Source organism: Myodes glareolus, chromosome 18 (genome assembly GCF_982192425.1).
Source record: "Myodes glareolus chromosome 18, mMyoGla1.1, whole genome shotgun sequence".
NCBI lineage: Eukaryota > Metazoa > Chordata > Mammalia > Rodentia > Cricetidae > Myodes > Myodes glareolus.
The window spans coordinates 46,666,624-46,688,010 of NC_142043.1; the positions used below are offsets into that span (position 1 = coordinate 46,666,624).

At 51.6% G+C, this 21,387-nt stretch overlaps 1 protein-coding gene across 1 annotated transcript in view; it reads right to left on the minus strand.

Annotated features, from left to right (window-relative positions):
* The window catches only part of Cdh23 (cadherin related 23), a 368,288-nt gene that overhangs the window by 140,841 nt on the left and 206,060 nt on the right, over positions 1 to 21,387 (minus strand). Inside the window, exons 12-13 of the mRNA XM_087898136.1 lie at positions 15,309 to 15,458; positions 14,723 to 14,881 (exon numbers count right to left, since the gene is read on the minus strand). Coding sequence (XP_087754262.1) covers positions 14,723 to 14,881; positions 15,309 to 15,458 — 309 coding nt within the window. The remainder of the gene's footprint in view (positions 1 to 14,722; positions 14,882 to 15,308; positions 15,459 to 21,387) is intronic.

The window sequence follows — 21,387 nt, forward strand, 5'->3', positions numbered from 1 at the left end:
CATAATATCCAATTGTCCATTTTGCTATCTGTAAGTCACAATTGAGGAGGATGGAATATGCCAACTGGTTGCCTCTCAAGACATGTCCATGTCCTTACCCCAAGGGCACATGACCTCGGAAAAATGACTTTGGCAGGTGTAACTAAGTTAAGGATGATGTCATAGTGGGTTTTAAATCCAATGACAAGTGTCCTTGTGAGATACACACAGAAGAACAAAAAGGACATATGCAGATAGAGGTGGAGGTTAGGATTGCCTGGGTTTTAGAGATTAGAAGAGACTCCACACAGGAAGCCTCTGGAAGGCTTGCCCTGCTACCCACATACTTTGACAGGAACTAAGGAGGAAGGCTGGCTAGTTCCTGAGTTCTGCCTGATGAAGGCCACAAGTAAGACTGCAATCACTTGGTGGCAGAGTTGGGCTCCAGAGCCACCCAGGTGGAACCAGTGGTCAGACAAGTCTCCCAGGGACCCAGCATCAGACACAGACTCCCTGAGACAAGGCCCAATGCCCTATATGACTTAGGACCTCTCAGTGAGCCTCCATGACCCCAGGCAGAGGGCAACATCCCTGCAAAGGGTTAATCCCAGGACACCCTCATCTCCATCACATCACTGATGACATCTGGGAATCAGCTCTTGTGTTGAGTGGCAGGGTCAAGGGTACAGAGTCCAAGAACTACACTCACGGGCCCTTCCCAGAGGAGGTCCCTGAGGCACCACATCCCATCCCATGTGTCCATAATGCATCTCCTAAGTGTCCAATGGCATCAGAAGCCACAGCGCCACTAACCATGGCTCTGAGGTCATCTCTGGACCCCCAGTACTACTTTATCCTAGGACCTCTCTGCCTCTCTGTCTGTGGGCTTTTGTTTAGAGAATGCTAGAATGACGGGAAGTCACCTCTTCAGAAGCCGCCCTCACTTTCTGTGGATCAGCACCCCTGGTCCCTGAGCTGGGATAGAGCATGGCTTCCATGCCCTAATTTCCTAGAATGGTTGTGCTCTTGTTTCTGGGTGCCACGTCTCCGGGTCTTCTGACAAGCAAGTCGCCTGCCCTCCAGTTTGTTTCCAGTGTGTCTTCTGGGGGGGGGGGTTGACCTAGGACAGAGCCCTCAGGCTGGATGGGGACATGGCAGCATGCTTGCTGCTTTCATAGGTCCCACAGCTACACTGTGGCTCAGGGTTCTACAGCCAACAACCAGAAAGAGCAAGAGCTGAGCCCGGATCTGTCTGGCTTTCACATACACATGGAGAAGAAGAAGAAAAAGGAGGAGGAGGAAGATGAGAAGGAGGAGGAAGAAGAAGAAGAAAGAAAGCCTCTTTCAGTCCCTCTGTAGGACCTTCGTTTAAGCACTTAGGTTTGAAGAAGATGCGACTGAGTGACTTCTTTTCTTTTTTCTTCTTCTTCTTTTTTTTTTTTTTTCAATCACATCTGATCACCAAGCAAAGCAAACGGAACGCAGAAAGCCATTTTCCTGGGGACACAGAGGGGGACTGGCTGGGGAGGGCGAGGCATCTGTAATCAGAAGGACTTGGACCTCTCTACGGCTGTTATCAAGCTGGGATTATGTGGTAGAGGAGAGGTGTGGGGACAGACACACATCTGAAGCCAAGTTAAGAGGGACTGCGTGTACCCAGGAGATGGGATGGAAGAGAAAAGACAGTCCAATCAACCCCCTGGAGTAGCCTCCCCAGCGCTACAGCTTGCTCACCAGGGTCTCCTCCCCGAATCATCCACAGCCCTGCCCCCACCTCTACGGGCCCTACAGGTGACTGGCAGCTTTTAGACTAGTCAGAAGGTGCAGAAGTGTACCTGGATGGTGGGGGACGGAGACTGCCCTCTCTCCAAGGTGATTTGCCGCATGGGTGATGTGCCCCTGTGCCTGCTGTCATTGGTGGGTGCTGATTGGGCCAACACATGTTGTCGCTAATGAACATATCGATTTTACATTCTCTCGTTGGCTCGCTAAATGGCAAGCCTCACATCTGACGGATTAAATACCCACCCGATTGCCTGCCTGACATCTCCATCACTCCACCCGCCAGGCCCTAATGAATTTCACAGTCCCACATGACGCGAGAAATTAAGGTCAAGGTTCATGGCTGGGGTTGGGCATCTCCCCTGAGATATCTGAGCTTAGCAGGGTCTCTAGCCCCAGTCCTTTACTCTCTTGGGCTTTTAACCCAGGTTACACGGGGGAATGATGTCTCCTTGTGCCTGTTAAGGATCAAGAAGTAGTCCTGTCCTAGGCTCAGGACCTTTGAGCTTCCCCACTCCCATTCCCCTCTCCCAGTCAGCTGTCAGAAGAATCTAATGGCCTAGAATAGGCCACGTTTTAACCCTGGCCTCAGAGACAGAGGGCTCAGTGGATTCTCATTTTGCAGATACTGTGAGAAGGAGACTGAGGCTTACAGAGCAAAATGTCCCTGATCATTCAACCAGTCAAAGGCCCCGATCTTCTAATTCTGGGTTTTAAGGACTTATCGCACACAGTGGCAGCCCACAGGGGACTTCTGTCCAGTCTGGGTTCTCTGCTAGTAGGAAGGAAGGCAGCTGGCAGGTAAAGGCACCAACTCTGAGTTCTGCTGAGAAGTCGGGAAACCGAGATCCACTTTAGATCTGTTCTACAAGGTGACAGTCATCTCATGGTCCCATGAGAGGGGTGTGTGTGTACATGTTCATGTGTACATGAATGTATATGGAGGTCAGAGGTCAACATCAGCTGTCATTCTGGAGTGGGGGCAGGGCTCAAAAACCTTGTTTTTTGAGACAGCCTTTCACTGACCTGGGATTGTGAAGTAGTCTGGGCTGGCCGGCCAGTATGGCTCAGTGATCTGTCAATCTCTGCTTCCCCACAGCCCTCACCTGACCCCAGGCTAGGTTTATAACCACGGGCTACTGCACCTGGCTTTTTTGCGCCCTTCTCCACAGTTCTGGGAATTGAACTTTAGGTCCTTATACTCCCAGAGGAAGCGTAATTGAGCCATTTCCCCAGCCTAGCTCTAAGTTTTGCCAGGTTCACAGGAAGGGTCCAGGCGCCTCCGAGAGTCCGTGATGCTCATTTAAGGGAAGGCTATCCATACCCTAGAGACATAAGCTCAGACTGCCAGCCACAGTGGGGTGGCCATCTGGCACTAGCTTCCCCCTCTATAAAACAAGGAGTCTCATAGGCTGTCACAGGTGGGGACATGACGGGTTGATGCACACCGAAGGTGAATCCCATGGCACAGGCGACTTCATGTTTAAGCCAAGTGCCTCCCCTGTTCCAGGTTGAGCTCTCTGCTTGCATTACGCCATTGTATTCTTACAACAAATCTATAAGAAAGAAGCATCACTGGGCAGTGGTGGCGCACACCTTTAATCCCAGTGCTTGGGAGGCAGAGGTAGGCAGATCTGAGTTCGAGGCCAGCCTGGTTCATAATGTATTTCAGGACATACAGAGCTACACAGTGAAGCCCTGTCTTGAGAAACCAAAGGAAAAAAATGTGTTGAAAGTATTATTCCTCCTCACCCTCCAGGAAAGGAAACTGAAGTGCAGAGGTGATTTGACAGAGACTAGACACCCAAACCCTCCCCACCTGCTCATTAAATTAATAGAAACCATGCCTTCCCCCCCCCCTTTAAGGTGGTACAATACTAACAGGAAAGACAATGTTCCAGACCTCCCATGCAGGCAAATACTGCCACCTGACCCAGTTTGGGACAATAAAATGAAAACAGAAGTTTTCAAAGTTATTTCTAGGAACTCTGAATAGAGAAGGGGAGGGGGGCTCAAGAGACGGCTCAGCAGAGGACCAGTCTCAGTGCTCATGTCTGGTGGCACAAAACTGCCAGCAAATACATCTCCAGAGGGTCTGACACCCTACACCCTCTTCGGATCTCCACAGGCATCAACCCCTATTCAGGTGCAGTGTGGGGGAGGGGAAGTGCTTTCTTCACTTCCTCCTATAATGTAAAATATAGATGTGATAGCTGGGGTCCTAGCAAGTATTTTGGACTATGTGATAGTTGGAGTTCTAGTAAGAATTTTGGATCATGAAGATGAGGGTTACCAACCACACATGATGTGGAAGAGTACCTGAGGGAGCCACCCGAGGCTCTACCCCTTCTATATGAAAGACGAACACACTTCAGTCTGGTATAAGCAATTGTTGGGGCTTCCTTCTGCTGGCTAGACTAGTCTTTGTTGGTACAAGGTCAATGCCATTCCAAGTCACAGCTCTGAAGTAGCAGGCTTAGGATAAAGTTGGTGTCCGAAGACTGGATGGAATTCTGTCACCAACACCGCCATCAGATGGTAGAGCAGGGGCGGTGCACTTGGGTCAATCCCCAGTGGCTGCTCATGAAGTCAGTCTAGTGTAGGCGTGCCCAGCTGGTGGCCCACAAATTGCACATGGCCTGGAATATCTACGAATGTGGCTCTTCAAAATGTGATGAGATTGTGTGTGTGTGTGTGTGTGTGTGTGTGTGTGTGTGTGTGTGTGTGTGTATGACTTTTCTTTCTGCAATTTGATTGTGTGTTTTTTAGGCATGAATTTCATAGACAAAATGTCATATCACAATCTCATGCAAAATAAATACATGCATGTTTCTGCAACTCACGGGCTGAAGATTGGACACTCCTAGATTTAATGCGTGCCCCCCAAAATCTCTTCCTCATTTAAATGAACCCAAAGAAGAAAAAGGGTGCACACTAGATTCTAGTGGGTCTCGAGTACATTATTTTCCCCAAAATTATGGGTATTAGCAGAAAATAGAAAATTATTATTAGATAAGATTAAGATAAGATTAGAACATGTAGTCACATCCTAGGGCCATGAGGGTAAACAAGATCACGTGGTATATGCTTTTAAGCCCAGCCATTGGAGGCAGAGCTCAAAGAGCAGACTGTGGATTTAAGTCTGTTTGGTCCACATAGTGAGTTCCAGGCCAACCAGGGCTATATAGCGACATTCATCTCAAAAATAAACAAATACATACATACATAAAATAATAAAACATAAAATAAAACAAAGCAATAAAGTTTGGGAAACATTAGGTAAGCCAGCACCTAAAGGACTGCGAACCACCCTAGAGATGAGTTGGCAGGATGCATGTCTCCTACCCCTCCTACAGCCACCCCAAGTCCACAGACCCAGGTCCACTTCTCACATCTGTCCACCCCTCTCCGGCACTTCATCTACCCCAGATGTCCTTCCAGCTGCTGTATAGACAGACTCAGCTGGGGCCCTGGTGGCTCTCCTCGTCCAGTACTTAGTCACCCCAGCCCAGGCTGGGAACATTCCGCAGTACCTAGCCTAGGCGGCCTTGGCACCGGCCTTTGGTTTGCAGTATTTATGAACTCGCTCCCAGCCCTGGCCACTTTTACAGCAATTCTCTGTCCCGTTGCCCCGGGGGTCCATTTTCCTTGCTCCAGTGTCCTTAGCGCGATTGCCTGAGCAGGAGCAATCAGTGGTCAGCTTATGGAAGGGTGGCTTTTTGAGCCGAAGCTCTAGGTGCGGGAGGGGACTGTCTGGGGGCAGGTGATCACAAGTCGGCTTGCGAGGCTTAGAGAGCAAACGGCCTACTCCTTCCATTTTCCAGAAGAGGACACCAAGGTCCCTGGTGAGGGACTGCTCCCGGTCATCTGTGGGTAGGCCTACTTTTGCAGGACTTGAGCAACTAGACCAGCCCTGGTTAGGAAGGAGAGGAGTGGGGTGGAGGGCTTGGGGTCGTAAAACTGGAGCTACAGTCTTGGCTTGGCTTCTCTGGAGCTGGCTACCCTGATAAGCTACCTGCTTCCCTGGACCTGTGTCTTCTGCATGATAGTTACAGAAGAGATGAGGTGCCCGAGAGTCACCGCACTCCAGGGATCCAATCACTGGGACTGAGACGCTACTGAGTATCTCTCGGCTTTAACATCGGGGCAGAGGTCGATGGCCATCAGCACCTCCCCAAACTGAGACTGGTGGGTTCTGGGGACACCCGTGACAGAAGCTGTGCAGCCCTGCAGAGCCCGGCAGTTAGAGGTCTACTTGGTAAAAATCAATGCGCTGAGAAGCTGCTGATTCTCTGAAAACTATCAGAGCTTACCCAAGCCAGGAGGGTGCACTTCAAGGGCAGAGGTGTGTGGGGGAGGGGGTGGGAGGGCTGGCTTAATATCCCAACTCAGCCCAGGAGCCAGAAACTTCTCTGGCCTCCCTTCTCCCTTCCTCCTCTCTCCTGCACACACAGTCCCACTCCATCCAGAACTCTCAAGAGCACCTGTCCTACCTTGCACTCCATCCTATTTTAGTTTTAGGGTGGATATTTAGATTAAGGAGACAAACACAGGCCAGAAGCACTGAGGCCTGACAGCCAGAGGAACTCCGACCTGTCAATCACTGTCAGCAGCTCAGCCTCCTTAGTTCAGCACCCCCCCCACACACACATTCTAACAGAAAGACTAGACATGAACTCAGAGCCCACCAAAGGGGTCCTGAGAGACGGCCTTAGGCACCCCCCAAATGGAGGGACATTGTGTTGACAAAGGTTTCCAGGCCAGCTTGGGAGCAGGGGCCGGTGACCTGCTATTTCCTATTTTTCTCCTTCCTTCCTCCTCTCTCTCCCTCTCCCCCTCCCCAGGCTGCAGATAAAGAATTCAATTTTCTTTTAAACGGTGGGGAAATTGGAAGAGATTTTGTTCTGTTTAAGCACAGCTGGAGTCTCAGGTCTCTAGGGCTTTGAGAACAAGGAGGTCAATTAAGATGCCAGTGGTAAGGGGTGGCAGGAGGTGGGGGAGGGGGAGGATGAATCAGGATGGGCCTGTGGGAAGGCCCACCAAGGGAAGGGGGAGATACTAGGCTAGCATAGCAGGGCTGTCTTCCCAAAGTTGACCCCCCGTCTTCTGGGAGATTCGGTACACTATCCAGATGGGGCCTACCCATTGGGTTAAGTAAGCATCTCCCCAACTAATAATTCATGTTGTGATTTCTGCTGGCAGATTTATGCAATGGTAGAATCAAGTCAAACCAGAGTTATCAGAAATAGGGAGAGGAGCTGTTTTCAAAAGCCAAGGACAGCTGGTGGACACCTTGGACGGACACTAGGACCTCTCTAGGATCACTTGCTCATGGAGGCCCTGGGCTGTGACCCTGAGGAGACCCCCTCATACTGCTAAGGTAGGAACTCTGGTCTGCCATTGCACAGAGGATGAATCCAGAACCAAGGCAGTCAGAAGTCTGCCCTAGGAGCCTGCTGGGAGGAGGTAAGTAAGACTACCGCCCTGTCTGTGGGCACCATGAGACCCTTTCTCCAGGTGAGCCCTTTGAAGGTACCTGCCAGTTGAAGGAAGGGGATACTGAGGTGGGTAAGATTGGCTGGCCTGGAGAGGGTGGTGGAACCCAGACCCCAGGAGAGCTGGAGGAAGGGGATTATGTGGAGAGAAGGCTCTTGCCTCTGTCTCCCCTCCCCATCCAGGCTGCAGAATGGGTACCCTCACCTCTCATTCTGCTCTCCAGTAGCTGGTAGCTCACCTTCTGCCCTGCCTCCTGCCACCTCTGTCCCCTACCTTGGTTTCTGTCCTTCACCTTGCCTCTCTGAAGCCCTGCCTGACCTGGGAGGAAGCCTCAGAAGATGCCCAGGTGACCCTGTCCTTAGGCTGAACAGGAAGCCAAGTCCTAGACAGGGGACAAGGGTAGCCTAGGATCACACAGAATGTCAATGTCTGATTTATGGGGTATCCAGCATGGATAAGGACTCAAACTTTCAAACTAAAAAAGAAGAAAAAAAGCCATTGGCTCATTGACTGACTGCGTAATCTAGGCACACTATTTACCTTTACCTTTTCTGTGTCTCAGTTTCCCCATGGGGCCTTTGATCTCCCTCTGTCCTGCCACGTGCCTCCAGCAAGTTACCCTAGGTCCCTCAGACACCCACTCAGGACTCAAACCCACTGTGTGCCGTGGCCCCAGTTGAAGACACTTGCCAAGGAGCAGGTGAGAGTCCGGGGAAGAGGGAGGAAGGATAGAAGGAGAGATGGGTGTGTGCTGGGTACCTGGGAGAGGGGGCTTCTTGTTGGAGATGGGCACAGTGGGCTGGTTCTCAGAGTCAATGGGATGGATAAATAGAGGGAAGGCACAGTAGATACTAGAAAAAGAGAGGAGTTGAAGGGAGGACAAGGGCCTGGAATGCAGGCAGGCAGGTGTGATGTTCCTCATATTGTGGTGACCCCCTAACCTTAAAATTATTTTCGTTGCTACTTCATAACTATAATGTTGCTACTGTTATGAATCGTAATATAAATATCTGCTACTTCCGATGGTCTTAGGCGACCCCTGGGAAGGGTCATTCAGACGCAAAGGGATCGTGACCCACAGGTTGAAAACCACTGGTCTAGAACCAGTGGAGATGTTCTGCTTCTCCGGGAGGGTCCATTGTGGAGGTGAACCTGAGAGGGTCCATTGTAGAGGTGAACCCTACCGGTGGATCACCAGCCTCCGAGATTTCCGCATCTCTGACCTCAGAATCCATGAGCGTGATAATGTGGCACTGGCCGAGTTTGAGTGATTTCTAATGTGGCAATCAGCACAGAAAAAGGCTCTGTGTGAACAGAGGGTATAGCCCGTGCGCAGCGCAGGCGCCAAGTGAGCGTTTGTCTGAGGACCTGCTGGCAGATGCAGGAGTGGGTGAAAGCTGTGGAGAGCCCCTGAGTTTCTTTAAGTGGGGAATTAGACAACTCCCCGCAGCCAGGGCAAGCTCCCATGATGAGCAGGGCCCACGCAACATGAACCAAAGGACCCTGCTCAAACAACAGGAAGAATTTTAGGTTAAGGCAGCACAGGGACCTTTGAAGTTCAGCTTCCTGAGCAACTGCACAGGCTGTACCCCCTGCAGCCCCTGCTCTGCCTCTCCCAGGGCTCTTGTTCTGTCCCGTTGGCTGGCTCCGCTATCCTCCTCTGTGTTTGGCGACTTTGAGGCTGGATCCTGCAGCTGACATAGGCAGGAGCTCAGTCCCTGTGCCAAGGGAGGAGAGCTGGAACCCAGGAAGTCAGAGTGGGAGGCGGGGCAGGTGGAGGTCCAGAGACTCAGAGTGTGGGAGCCCGCACCTTCAAGCTGCTGGGGCCCCTGAGGTTGACAATCACAGCACCAACAATCACAGCTGCCACTCACCCCGGGCCTTTAAGGCACTCCATGCTCGAGCTGACCAATCTCTTATTAAAAAATTACTTCTTTCTATGTGTCTAGGAGGGGTGTTTTTCCTGTTTGTATGTCTATGCCTCGCATGCATGTCTGATGTCCTTGGAGGCCACAAGAGGGCATCAGATCCCCTGGAACTGGAGTTACAGACAGTTGTGAGCTGCCATGTGGGTGCTGGGAGTCGAACCCAGGTCCTCTGGAAGAGCAGGCAGTGCTCTTAACCACTGAGCCACCTCTCCAGCTCTGTCCTATTAGTTCATCACCTCCACAGCACATTCTGGAATCTAGAGTTCCAGGGCACAGCTAGGTACCGGCATGGGGTCAAGTTCAGCCATCAGCAAAGTGAGAACAGGAACCTAGATCTCTGGTTTCAGAGCCTTGTTCTTGGCCAGCATCCTCCTGCAGCAGCTGAGATAGTAGGAGGTCCTCACTGAGGCTGTGGAGCAATGGGCCCTCCTCCTGGGACAGAGGGATGGGAAGGACCTGGGATAGTTTTAGGGAGCACCCTCTGAGGCAGAAGCAAGGGGTGGCTTTCTCAGATCCCCTGTTTGGGTTCTTAAGTTCACTTGCTTGGGTTTAACGGCGGCGGCGGGGGTGTGGTGGTGAGGTAGGAGCAGGCAGCCCTGAACCTGCAGGCTGGGGTGCCCAGCAGTCACAGAGCTGGGAGCCAGGCCTTGCTGCTGATAGGAGAGGCCCATTGTAGCAGAGCATGACTGCTGAACTGAAGTTGGCTCCACCAAGGCCAGCCTGGGGCGATGACGTCACTTCCCCTTTCCCTTTGGGCATCAGTAGTTTCTGTTAGCTGCAGGGAAGAGGCAGAGAAGAGGACACAGCACAGGGCTCTGTGTTGACTGACGGCGCAGAAAGGCCAGCTTGATGGGGGAGAATCAGGTTAGTTCTGACCTTAGGGTGTCTAGATCATGGGTCTTTCCCCCAAGCTTCCAGACAGAGGCTGGAGAGAGAAACAGGGTAGATGAGAGGCTCCAGAGCGAGTGGTGGTGGGCTTTGGCAGGATGAGAGGCACACCATGTTGCTAGGAATGAGTGAAATGGAAGAAAATCCTCCTCGTATGTCACTGGGGCCCAGAGGCTCAGAGACTGTCCAGGTTCTCCATCGCTGGGGCAGTATCAGGACTCCAAAAGAGGCACCTGTTGGGGCTGATCAAGACCACTGTGGACACTGTGATGACTAGGGGGCTCTCCTGAATGAGCTAAGGGTTCACATGAACCTCTCCATTCATTCTCACAACCACCCTCCCCAGCAGGATGGTAGGAAAGCCTCCCCAGGACACAGAGAAGGAAACTGAGGTCTCATGGCGTAGAACTACCAAGCTCACCATGGTTGATGCAGGCTTGCCCTCAGCTCTCAGGGTGGCAGACAGGCCAACCACAATACAAGACACTGTTTTTACACCCTGTACCAGTCATACCCATGTCACCACCCCAGGCACCCTGGCAGCCAAGGTGGCACCACTTTCTCACTGTGTAGGAAAGGCAGCCAAGCCCCAGAGAAAGACGGCTTGCCCCAGGAAAACAGGATTCTAGGTCCTCCTGGGTGACTTACGACCCAGAGAGCGACCATAGAGGCCTCATCTGAGTATATGGAAGATGGAGTGGGACGGGAGCCTGCCTTTGCTTCCTTGAGGCCAGTCTGCCTGTAGCTGGGAGGTGGTACTCTACCCTGGACAGGACAATAGTGACCTTCCCAGTCAGGGCCTTCGTGTGCTCGCTGCTGGCCTTCACTTTGTCTGCTCCGTCTCCTGCTGCCTCCAACCCATACAGTCGTCAGAGAAACCTGCACTGACCCAGGGGTGGCTTGCCTCCCAGACACTGTTCATCCTCAGCTCACATCCCCTCCCGTCCCGGGGGACACGACCCACAGACAGTTAAAAGTCTTAACTCCGAGCTGCTACAACTAGGCTGGGACTTGGCATTGTTTCCCAAATGCTTCCCACAAAACAGGCAAGGGCCTGGAAGCAGCTTGATATGAAGTGGCCGCACTACCTGAACATCAGTCCAATGGGTATACTGGAGTGGGATGTCAGTTTGCAACGAAGAGAGCCATTTAAGGGCTTTGGCCTCAAGGAAGCAGAACCTCCCTGCATACCACACCCCTCCCCATACGCCAGCAACAGGCCCTTTACGCTTGCTCTCCCCACTCTCTTGGATGTTCTCCCTCCCCTTGTTCATCTGCTGATGTCTTACTATAGTGCCTCTTTCTGAAGACCATCCCCCCCACACACTGTCCTCAGGGGCATGTAGCAAGAAGTCAACAAAAATCTGTTGGATGAATGAATGGTTACATTCACCTTAAACATCTCCTATCATCCCGTGGCACCTCCAAACCCTACCAGGCCCTTCAGACATCCTGCCACACCCTATCCCAGAACTCTTTTCTGATACAGACAGTTCTGGATCACACTGAGATTCCTGTTTCCCTGGGCACAGTCCCACGCCTCCCTGACTCTCTCTGCTGTAGCTCCAGTGACAGAAATTCTCCCGATGGTGCCTGAGATTTTTGAGGGTCCATGTGGGATGACCCAGCAGCCTATTCTCTGGGATCTGCAGAGTCCTCCCTGGTCCCTCTCTGTCCTCAGCCCTGGATGCTGCTGAGAGGACTCAGTGGTCCAGCACAGTCCCTTTGTGGCTAGCCTTTACTCAACGTCTGAAGTTGCCTAGGCACTTCGGGGCCCTGAACAAGCCACTTAACCCCCAGCCCCCAGCCCCACTTCCTCATCTGGAGAATGGCAATGACAGGAGATATCTAACAGGTAGGAAATGATGGCCACATGATGCGTGGGTTACAGTGGGACAGTAAGAGACAGTAAGGACATAGGTCTTGATCCTCAAGGGCCATTTCAGTCACCCCCATCACTCCCTGTTCCCAGCACAAACGCTCTGGGCACCAGGTCTGGCTGCAACCCCAGCCACACTCAACCCATTTTTTCCCCTCCTCAGGTGATGTGCTCAACAGGGAAGCGCTCTTGAGGGATGACCCAAGCAAGCAACCAGTGCTGGGCTCAAGGTCATAGTTTGACCTCTAGGTCCTTACCACCCTAACTCCCTGCCGTGGAAATTACTGGACTCTGTAAACTTCTAAACCTGTGCTATAAATCCCAGCCAGCAGAGACATGAGAGGTCGGGCTCCACTGGTCCATCTATGATGCCCAGGCTAGTCATGACAGCCAGCTTCCCCTGGCCACTGTCATGCAATCACTCCGCCAACCACAGAAACAGAGCTGTGGCCGGGTGGGGGCTGGGCGAGCCCCTTGCGGCAGGCTCCACTCAGCCTGCAGTGCAAATTAAAACATCTTCCTTTCTCTTTATAATTTTTTTCCCTGACACAACTGCCCATGAAACATTTTAATAACACCGTGGAAAAGGTCAGAGAGAAGGAATTTCACAGTCTCTGAGCAGGCAGCTGTAACTGTGGCCCCTTCTGAGGCAGACAAGGGAAAGACAAGACCTGGATGTAAAGGGAAGAGCGATCAAGATGGCCAGATGGCTAGAGTCTGAGGGGTGGTGATGGGAGGCCAGAGAGAGCACAGTGTGGGATATGGTCAGGAAACCTGCTGCCTGCCAGGAGCTAGGCAGCACCTTGGGGTGAGCAGCCCTCCAGCAGTCAGGGGGGAGAATGAGCAGAACTAGAGATGGGGATAGGAAGCTCTATGGCAGGCCTAGTAAGGCTCTGGATGCAGCCAACTTGAAGGGCTTAATTCATGTTCAGCCGAGGCTGGCCATATTCCTCGGCTCATGCCTCAATCTCCACCCTGCTCCACAGGTGTTCCAACCCTTCCACCAGCTACAGCAGTGGTTCTCAACCTGTGGGTCTAACGACCCTTTCGTAGGGGCTGCATATCAGCCTGCAGATCAGATATTTACATTATGGTTCACAACAGCAACAAAGTTACAGTTATGAAGTAGCAATGAAATAATTTTTTAAAGCAAAGGAATGTTTAGCTTGCACGTAAAATAATTCTTGTAGTGATCAAACCATGTGGGGGGCGGAGTCACTACAATAGAAAGAACTGTATTAAAGGGTGACAGCATTAGGAGGGTTAAGAAGCAATGATCTACAGGAATGTCAAATGCAAACAGAATTCTTCTCCCAGCAAGGACTCCAGGAATGAGTGCCCTGATAACACCAGGCCTGGACTACACGCTAGAACTCTTGGCCACATGGTCCTTGACCTGTATGGATATGATCACTGTTACCTGCCTGGTTTCTTTATCGTAGATTGTTTGGCACCCTTCCCCCTGACAGTCCATGGCGTGTGGGAGACACACATTCCCTTTGAGTCCTGGAGCCTTTCGTACATCTTGTTGGGTAGGGCCTCGGAGGCGAAGAGAGAGTCCAGGAGCCCAAGGCAGTGAGTGATGGATTGCTGAGGTACTATGGTGAAGGCTGGGGGAGTCCCGGGCTGGGAAGCAGTAGATTCTGAGAACAACCATAGCAGACTCATGGGTTCCATCTGATGGCCTGACTAGCTAAACATCTGTTTGAAATATTAATAACTGTCAGATGGAAAGGCCTGGGGGCCTAGTGTTTCTCCAGACCATCTGTCTACAGAGTAAACACACTTCAGGGTGGGGGCCTGCTACGGCAGGCGACATCCGCTTGGAACAAGACATGGCAGCAAGGCCCCTGTGGGCTTCTCACGCGCAAGCATGGGGATGTAGTAACAACATTTATTGAGTACCTATGCTGGGTCAGACTCTGAGCTTATATAGTAGCATCTATCAGATTGATCTATACAGTAACCAATACAAATTTATGACAGATGCCCCCCTTTAACAGGTCATATTATCTGAACAAAACCAATCCCTATGCCCTGGCTCCACTAAGGGAAGTGTAACCCATAGCTGGCATGTCAGAATCAGATGGGTGGTACCCGGATGACACCTATACTGAGATCAGTTCTGGGGTAGTGGTTGAAACTACTGAAAAAACTTATTTTTCCTCCACTAGCATTAATAAACTAGTAAGAAATCTGGAGGAGCTTTGCTTCTCAACCACTGCAAAAAAGCTGGGTTGTTGCTAATAACATATTATTATTTACCTGAACACCTGGATACAGTCATGCCTAGAGTCACTTCTATCTTTAAGTTACATGACCTAATGCTTTCTTGGCTGAACTGTATGAGAGTTTCTGCCTCTCGCAGTCAAGAGCCTTGAACGGCATAGACACAGTAACTGCAGGTGGATGTGAGTGCTTGGCAAAGGCCAAAGGCATCTGAGCATCAACAAACCTGCTGGACTCAGATAGGAAGGGTCACTGTCCTCAAAGACGGCCAGCACACAATCCACTGGTTAGACGGAATTCCTAGGGCTCCTGAATCATCTAGCATGCATGACTTTCAAGGAAAAGGAAAAAAAAATACAAAGTATCTTTTCCTATCTTATCGCCCCATAGTCTGATCTATTTTCCCTGTTTCAAGGGGAGTCCGGACGCTGTCATTCACCAACCAACAGTCTCCAGGCACTTGGGGGCACCAGAAATCCAGATGCTCAGTGTCCCTGGGAACATCCAAGAGCTTTTAGCCACGGTGGACATGGAGACTCACCAGGACTGTCAGCACAGAGGTCCCCACGGTGATGTTCTCGTACAGGCTGACATTGTAGAGAGGCTGGCTGAAGATGGGCCGGTTGTCATTTTCATTGATGAGGGTAATCTTCACCTTGGCATAGCCCACGTGGTCAGGGACACTCTCATTGGCAAAGAGCTAGGGGGGCAGAGTAGGGCTGCGTGAGCTCCCACGCATCTCTGGAGTCTTTGTTGTCTCCCACAAAACTGTTCCATGTTTAGGCTGGGTCTAACCCTGAGTATCTGCTAGAGTCAAGGTCCATGCTAGCAGTGTTCAGTGAATCCTTCTGCAGGGCCTTCTTCAGGGAGGGAGGGGTGCTGGGTACTGGGCTCCATGGGCCACAGGGACACCAGAGGTGGGTCTGGTGAATCAGCCCCATATTCTGGGACATATCCTCGCCTTCCTTGAGGTTTTAGCCCCTGCCATCTCTGTTGCTTCTCTGGGACAGAACCCTAGGGAGATGAGGAGCACTGGGAGGCAGGACTTTAGGGGATCTTACTCCACCCTCTCCAGCCTCTTCTTCAACCTCCCCAGGTAGCCCAAAGATATGCTGAAGGGGGCTTACGTCAAAATCATAGCGGTCCACGGTCTCATAATCCAGGGGGATTGCCACTCGGATTCGGATGTCTGCTTTCCCTTGGACGGAGGTGGGGGAGATGATGAAATGGTGCGAGTTGTTGCCCACCAGGTACACCTCGAACATGCTGTTCAGACCCTGGGGGAGAGTGAAGAAGCCCATCAGAAAGGGTGTAGAAGGTCAGGGGTTGGAGCCAGAATGGAGAAGCAGAGGGTGTTGGAGGTTGAGGCCAGGAGCACTGTCTTGTAGTGCAGCGGTGGAGGCACAGGCTGGGGAGGGTCTTTCTGCCCCATCTCTCTGAATCCTGCCCTTCCTTTGGATGATGCTGACCAGCTCCATCTCTGCCTCCAGCTCCTCACTTAAGGAGCCTCTTTGGATCTGTCATCCTGTCTCATACTAAGTGTACCTCTCCACGTCTCTTTCATTTCCCACCTTCTGGCCCTTTCTCAACTGTGGGGTGTCAAAGAGGGAGAGGAATCTGCCAACATTAAAACCCAAGGGAAGTGTTGGAAAGATGGCTCAATGCTGAGAGGGTAAAATGAGCTTGCCATCAAGCCCGAAGACATGAGTTCGATTCCCAGGACCCACAGAAGGAGAGCACTGACTCCTGCAAGCTGCCCTCTGACTTCCGCACACAAGTCGTGGCCCAGGCATGCCTCCCCATTACAAACTAGATAAATAAAGTGCAAAATTAGAAAAAAAAATAGAAGACCCAGGAGGAGATGAAATAAGATGTGGAAAGTAACGAAAGAAAAAAATGAGGTGGCTAGAGTGGGTGGGGACTGGAGAGGACAGGAAACATGTGTTAGGAAGAACACTGGGCTGCTATATATGACATGGAAATAACCCGGGGAACTGGGTGACAAAGAACACCACCGTGTGCCTCACTCCCTGGAGACCCATTGCTAGGGCTGCTGCATCAGCAGCTCGAGTCCATTGCTTTAGGGATCAGGGTGTAGCCTTTCTGTCCATCTCAGGGTTTTACCCTGGTCACTTTTCCCTGAGGGCCTCACACATACGAGGGAAGACGGCTATGGCTCATAAAGGAGTGTGCTCAGAACCACTTGATCTCCATCAGCTTGGGGAGGGGGGTGAATGGGGGTGGAGCCAGCTGACTGAGTCTGGCCTTTCCCTCTCTATAGGGTGTGCCCCCCACCAGGAGTATCTGTCTGGCCCTGGCTACAGGTATCCAGTGATCACCAGCCTGAGATGAACTTCTGGCTCTTATGCAACCCATCCATCTAATGCGACACCCAGGTGGACAGTGTCCCTTGTGGTTGAACACAGGGCTGCAGTGTAATCATGGTTTCCCAGGGGGAGCTCCCTTCTGCAAGCTCTTCACAGTTAAGAGGGGATGACCAGGCATCTTTAGCCCCAGCCTTTCCATGCTGAGCTGGCCTGGTCCCCCCTGCCAGGGCAGGGGTTCTAAGGAACTGTAGAAGTCAGAGACTAGGCACCTGCACCCCCTGGAGTTTTCCACCTACCCACCAGGAGGTGGAAATCTCACTGGACTAGCCACCGAGGTACTATCAGTTCTCAGAGCCAGGGGCAATTGTGCCTGTCCCTGGGATAGGGATTATGGACAGGATACAGGGGCCAAGCACCATCAGCCCCTTTCAGCCTATTCTGGGGTCAAGGCAGGTTATAGGGGGACATTCCAGAGCCCCAAGCCCAGAACAGCTTCTTAGAGACTACTGTATGGCTACCCTGAGTCTCTTGGATTGAAGAATTTTTGGGTCTCTCTGGCAGGATCCATTCCATCAGCTGGAGGGGACCAATTAAATGCCTGAAAGGACACTAATAGCCAAAGGCAATGGAGTGTGACAGGTCTAAACAGGTGACATGGATGCTCTCTCTCCCCCTGAACCCTGGACTCTTGGCCACAGCATTCACAGACCTGAGAAGGTGGCCGTATCTGAAGTGTGCCTGCTGGGGCAGAGGGAGGTTCTTTGTGATGCCCCCCCTCCCCTAGGCATCCCTTGCCCTTCAAGGCTCACTTACCAAGTTCTGTCAGTGGGAGCGGTCAAAGAGGCGGAGACAAGGAGGAGCCACAGGTGGGAAAGAAGGAAACAGAAAAAAATAGTGAATCACTGGTCAGGGTGAAGGACAGGGGCCCCCAAAGGGATCCTGGGATCCGAGCCTGTGATTCAGGTCTAGAAGCATGAGGTCTCAGAATCCACAGCTGAGGCAGGGGTGCTGGAGGAGAGAGGAAAGAGGGTGGGGCACAAGCCTGGGAGGATGCAGGGGAGGGGAGGTCACAGGAAGGCATGTTCCTCCCTCTGCTCTCCTCCAGTCCAGGTGACACTAGGGTGAGCTATGAGGTGAGGCGCCACAGCCCCACATTCTGCTTCCAGAAGCCTGAAGAGAAACACTGCAGGAGTCAGCCCATGCCACTGCCATCTTTGTATTTTCCTAACATTCAGGAGGGAGAGGAGGAAGCCAGAAACTTGAGAAATGGTCCTCATTGTTTCATGTCACTCCCAGAGATGGCCCCTCACCCTGTTCTCAGGTCCCTGTCCCAGGAGGCCCATGCTGTGAGGTGGATCTCCTTATGCACAGACACTGCTGCCTCCTGTTTGACACATACAGAAGCACTTCTTCCTCCCTCTTACAGCTCCGCCTTGGTGATGGCCTCTAACCATATTCAGGAGTCCCTGCTGGCTGGGATGGCAGCAGGCAGCTTTGACGGCCTCCTGCCAGGTGAGGCTCTCAGCACTTGGGAAGTGCAAAGAGCTGCTTTGCCCCACAGCCCATGTGTTAGTCTGTATATGGGTGTTTGCTAGTGTAGGGTGTGTGCGTGTGCGTGTGTGTGTGTGTGTGTGTGTGTGTGTATACACGCGTGTGCGCAGTTGAGCCTATTCACATGAGTGTAGAGGCCAGAGGTCAACCACAGGTGTCTTTCCTCCATTGCTCTCCAACTTGAGTTTTTGAAGCAGGCCCATTCATTGACCATATCAACTGGACTAGGCTGGCTGACTGGCTGGCTTGCTTCAGGAATCCAGCTAGCTCCCTCTCTCTCCTACCCCTATGCTGGGGTCACAGGTGCATGCCACCGTGCCTAGCTGTCTTTGCATGTGGGTTCTTAGGATTTGAACTCAGGTCCTCATGTTTGCCCAGCAGGCACCTTACTGGTAGAACTATTGCCCAGTCCTTCCTCTGTTCTCTTGAAGGCTGCAGAGTGTCCCCCATTGCATTGTCAGTGCCCTCTGTGGCCACTCTGGAATGCTGGGAGCTTCGGACATATAGTATATATAAGGTCACAGCCTTAGCGGCTCCCCCTTACATTCTCTTCCCAAGGCCAGTGGGACATACTGATAGTGAAGACCCTTCAGGGGACATTTGGTTCAGAGAGGTTAGGTGAGCTACTCAGGGTGGCTGCAAGGTGTGGAGTGGGGTGGGGTGGGTGGGGTGGGTGGGGTGGGTGGGGTGGGTGGGGTGGGAAAGGTCATGGTGGTGGTACGAGCACAGGCCCAGGTTCTCAGGCCACTGGCTGCAGGAGTGGGATTCTGATGCAGGGTTTCCCCCACTGTAGTACTGGTGTTCTGTAAGGAGCATGTTGGCCCTGTGGTCAGCAGTCTCATTACCAGGGGTGACAGATGTTCTGCTGCTATGACAGAAACAACTTAAGGGAGGCATACTTTATTATGCCTCACCAGTTCAGAAGCTTTAGTTCATCACAGCAGGGAGGGGCTGGGGAGCAGAGGCACTCACCTCAAAGCAGCCAAGAAGCAGGGAGAAAGTGCCCAAGATAGCTGTTTTTGTCCACTGTCCTGCCCCGTACCCCTAAGCCAGGGTCTCTCATATCTCAGCTAGTCTTCAACAGCTATGTAGCTGAGGATGACCTAGAATTCCTGATCCATCTTCTTCTACCTCCTAAGTTCCGGGATTACAAGTATGTAATGTATGTAAGGTAAAGCACCATGCCCGGTTTATTTGGTGCTGGGGATGGAACCCAGGGATTCCTGCCAGGCAAGCCAAGCACTCTATCAATTGAGCTGCAGCCTTGGTTCCCTTTGTTCTATCTTCATTCCATCTAGGCCTCTGGGCTATGGGATTGGATTATCCACATTCAGGACCAGTCCCTTCTTCTTGATTCTCTCTGGAGACTATCGCAGACACATCCAGGAGTGGCTTCCTCAGAGTGTGGTACTGGTACCCCACAGCATTGCCAATGCCTTCTCTTGGGAGCTGGCTAGAAAGGCACATTTGTTGTGGAAATTGCTCTAACTATGTAAAGATGTGTTACTTCGTTTATGCTATGGAATGGACTATTACTTTAACTATGTGTTACATTTGTTTCTGCTGCCTTGTTAACAATGTAAAATGTGTTACATTTGTTCCACCTTACCTGCCTAAGGCACCTGATTGGTCTAATAAAAAGCTGAATGGCTAATAGTTAGGCAGGAGAGAGAGAGAGAGACAGGGCTGGTGGGAAGATAGAATAAGTAGGGGGAGAAATCTTGGCTAGAAAGAGAAGGGAGGAGGAGAAGGAGGAGGAGGAGGAGGAGGAGGAGGAAGAAGAAGAAGAAGAAGAAGAAGAAGAAGAAGAAGAAGAAGAAGAAGAAGAAGAAGAAGAAGAAGAAGAAGAAGAAGAAGAAGAAGGAGAGGAGAACAAGGAAGAAAAAGACTCTGGGGCCAGAAGCCAGGCAGCTGCCAGCCAGACATGGAGATAGCAGGAAAGTAGGATAGAAAGGAAGAAAGGAAGGAAGGAAGGGAGGGAGGGAGGGAGGGACGGAAGAAGGAAGGGAAAAAGAAAGAAAGAAAGAAAGAAAGAAAGAAAGAAAGAAAGAAAGGTAGGTAAAGAGTCCCGAGGCAAAACATAGATAAAGAGAAACAGATTTAAAATAAGAGCTAGCAAAATAAAATAAGGCTGAACATTCAAAACTAAAACTCCATGTCATAATTTAGGAGCTGGTTGGTGGCCCAAAAGAAAAAGCCTGGACATCTGTGGGCCACTTACTCCTGGTTGATTGAACCAGAGACTCGGGAGAGGGACCCAGTACTCTGTTGTACCAGTCCCCCATCTCAGTGTATGCCAGCACGTGAGAGTCACTGGGAACCAGCCAACACTAAGGAAGGAACAAGCGAGCATTAATTAGGATGATGTGCAAGATGGGAAAAAGGAGCAGAGAAGGTGGCAGAACCACGTGGAGACAGGGTGCCCCGTGGCTGAGGCCAGCCATGGGAACTGAAGAGCCCTTGGAAGGATGACGTGAGCTCTGCAGAGCACAGTGCTTGTGTAAACCCTCAGGGCAGCGCCCTAGTCGGTCCCCACTCTTTCTGAGTATGTTTGTGTATGTGGAGGTATGGGTGCATGTATGTGCGTGCATGGGTGTGGAGGTCAGAGATGCATCTCAGGTTTCATCCTCAGGAGCCTCGGGTCCACCTTGTTTTTTTGACACAGGTTTACTAAGATCTGGGGCTCACCAATGTGGCTAAGTTGGTAAGGTTGGCTGGCCAGGGAGCCTCGCGGTACTGTCTCTACCTTTCCAGCTCTACGGATTTTAATCATGTGCTACCATGCCTAGCTTTGAGGAGGGAGCTGGGGAATCAAACTCAAGTCCTCACATTTATGTGGCAGGCACCTTACTAACTTGGCCATCTTCCCCAGTCCTTTCTCTGGCCTCTCGATGTCACCTCTGTGGGTCTCAGATCCTAAGGTCTGTCCTCTCCTGGATCTGGCCCCAGAGGTTCAGGCCTGACCCCTCAGTTGTCAGGACCCTGTGTGCTTCTGACTCCAGGTTTCCCAGGATCACTCCGGAACATCCCCAAATGCTCAGCCTGACCCTTCTAGAGAGCCAGTTCCTGCCAGGCCCAAGTTGGGATCTCCTCTGCTGGGTTTGGTATGTGAGAGAAACTCATCTCGTTTGCTCAGTTGCTGCAAAGCTACAGCCTTGGCCTGGGAGCCTTTTGTCGCAACAGCTTCCAACATTTTGCCCCAACATGTATGACACACGCCTGTGTGACATCAGCATCTGTCCAGCCTCTCTACAAGGGCCATAGAGGACAGCTATTCCAGACACATGGTCATAAAGGAAGCTTTCGAATTCCTAGCTCCCACCCTTGG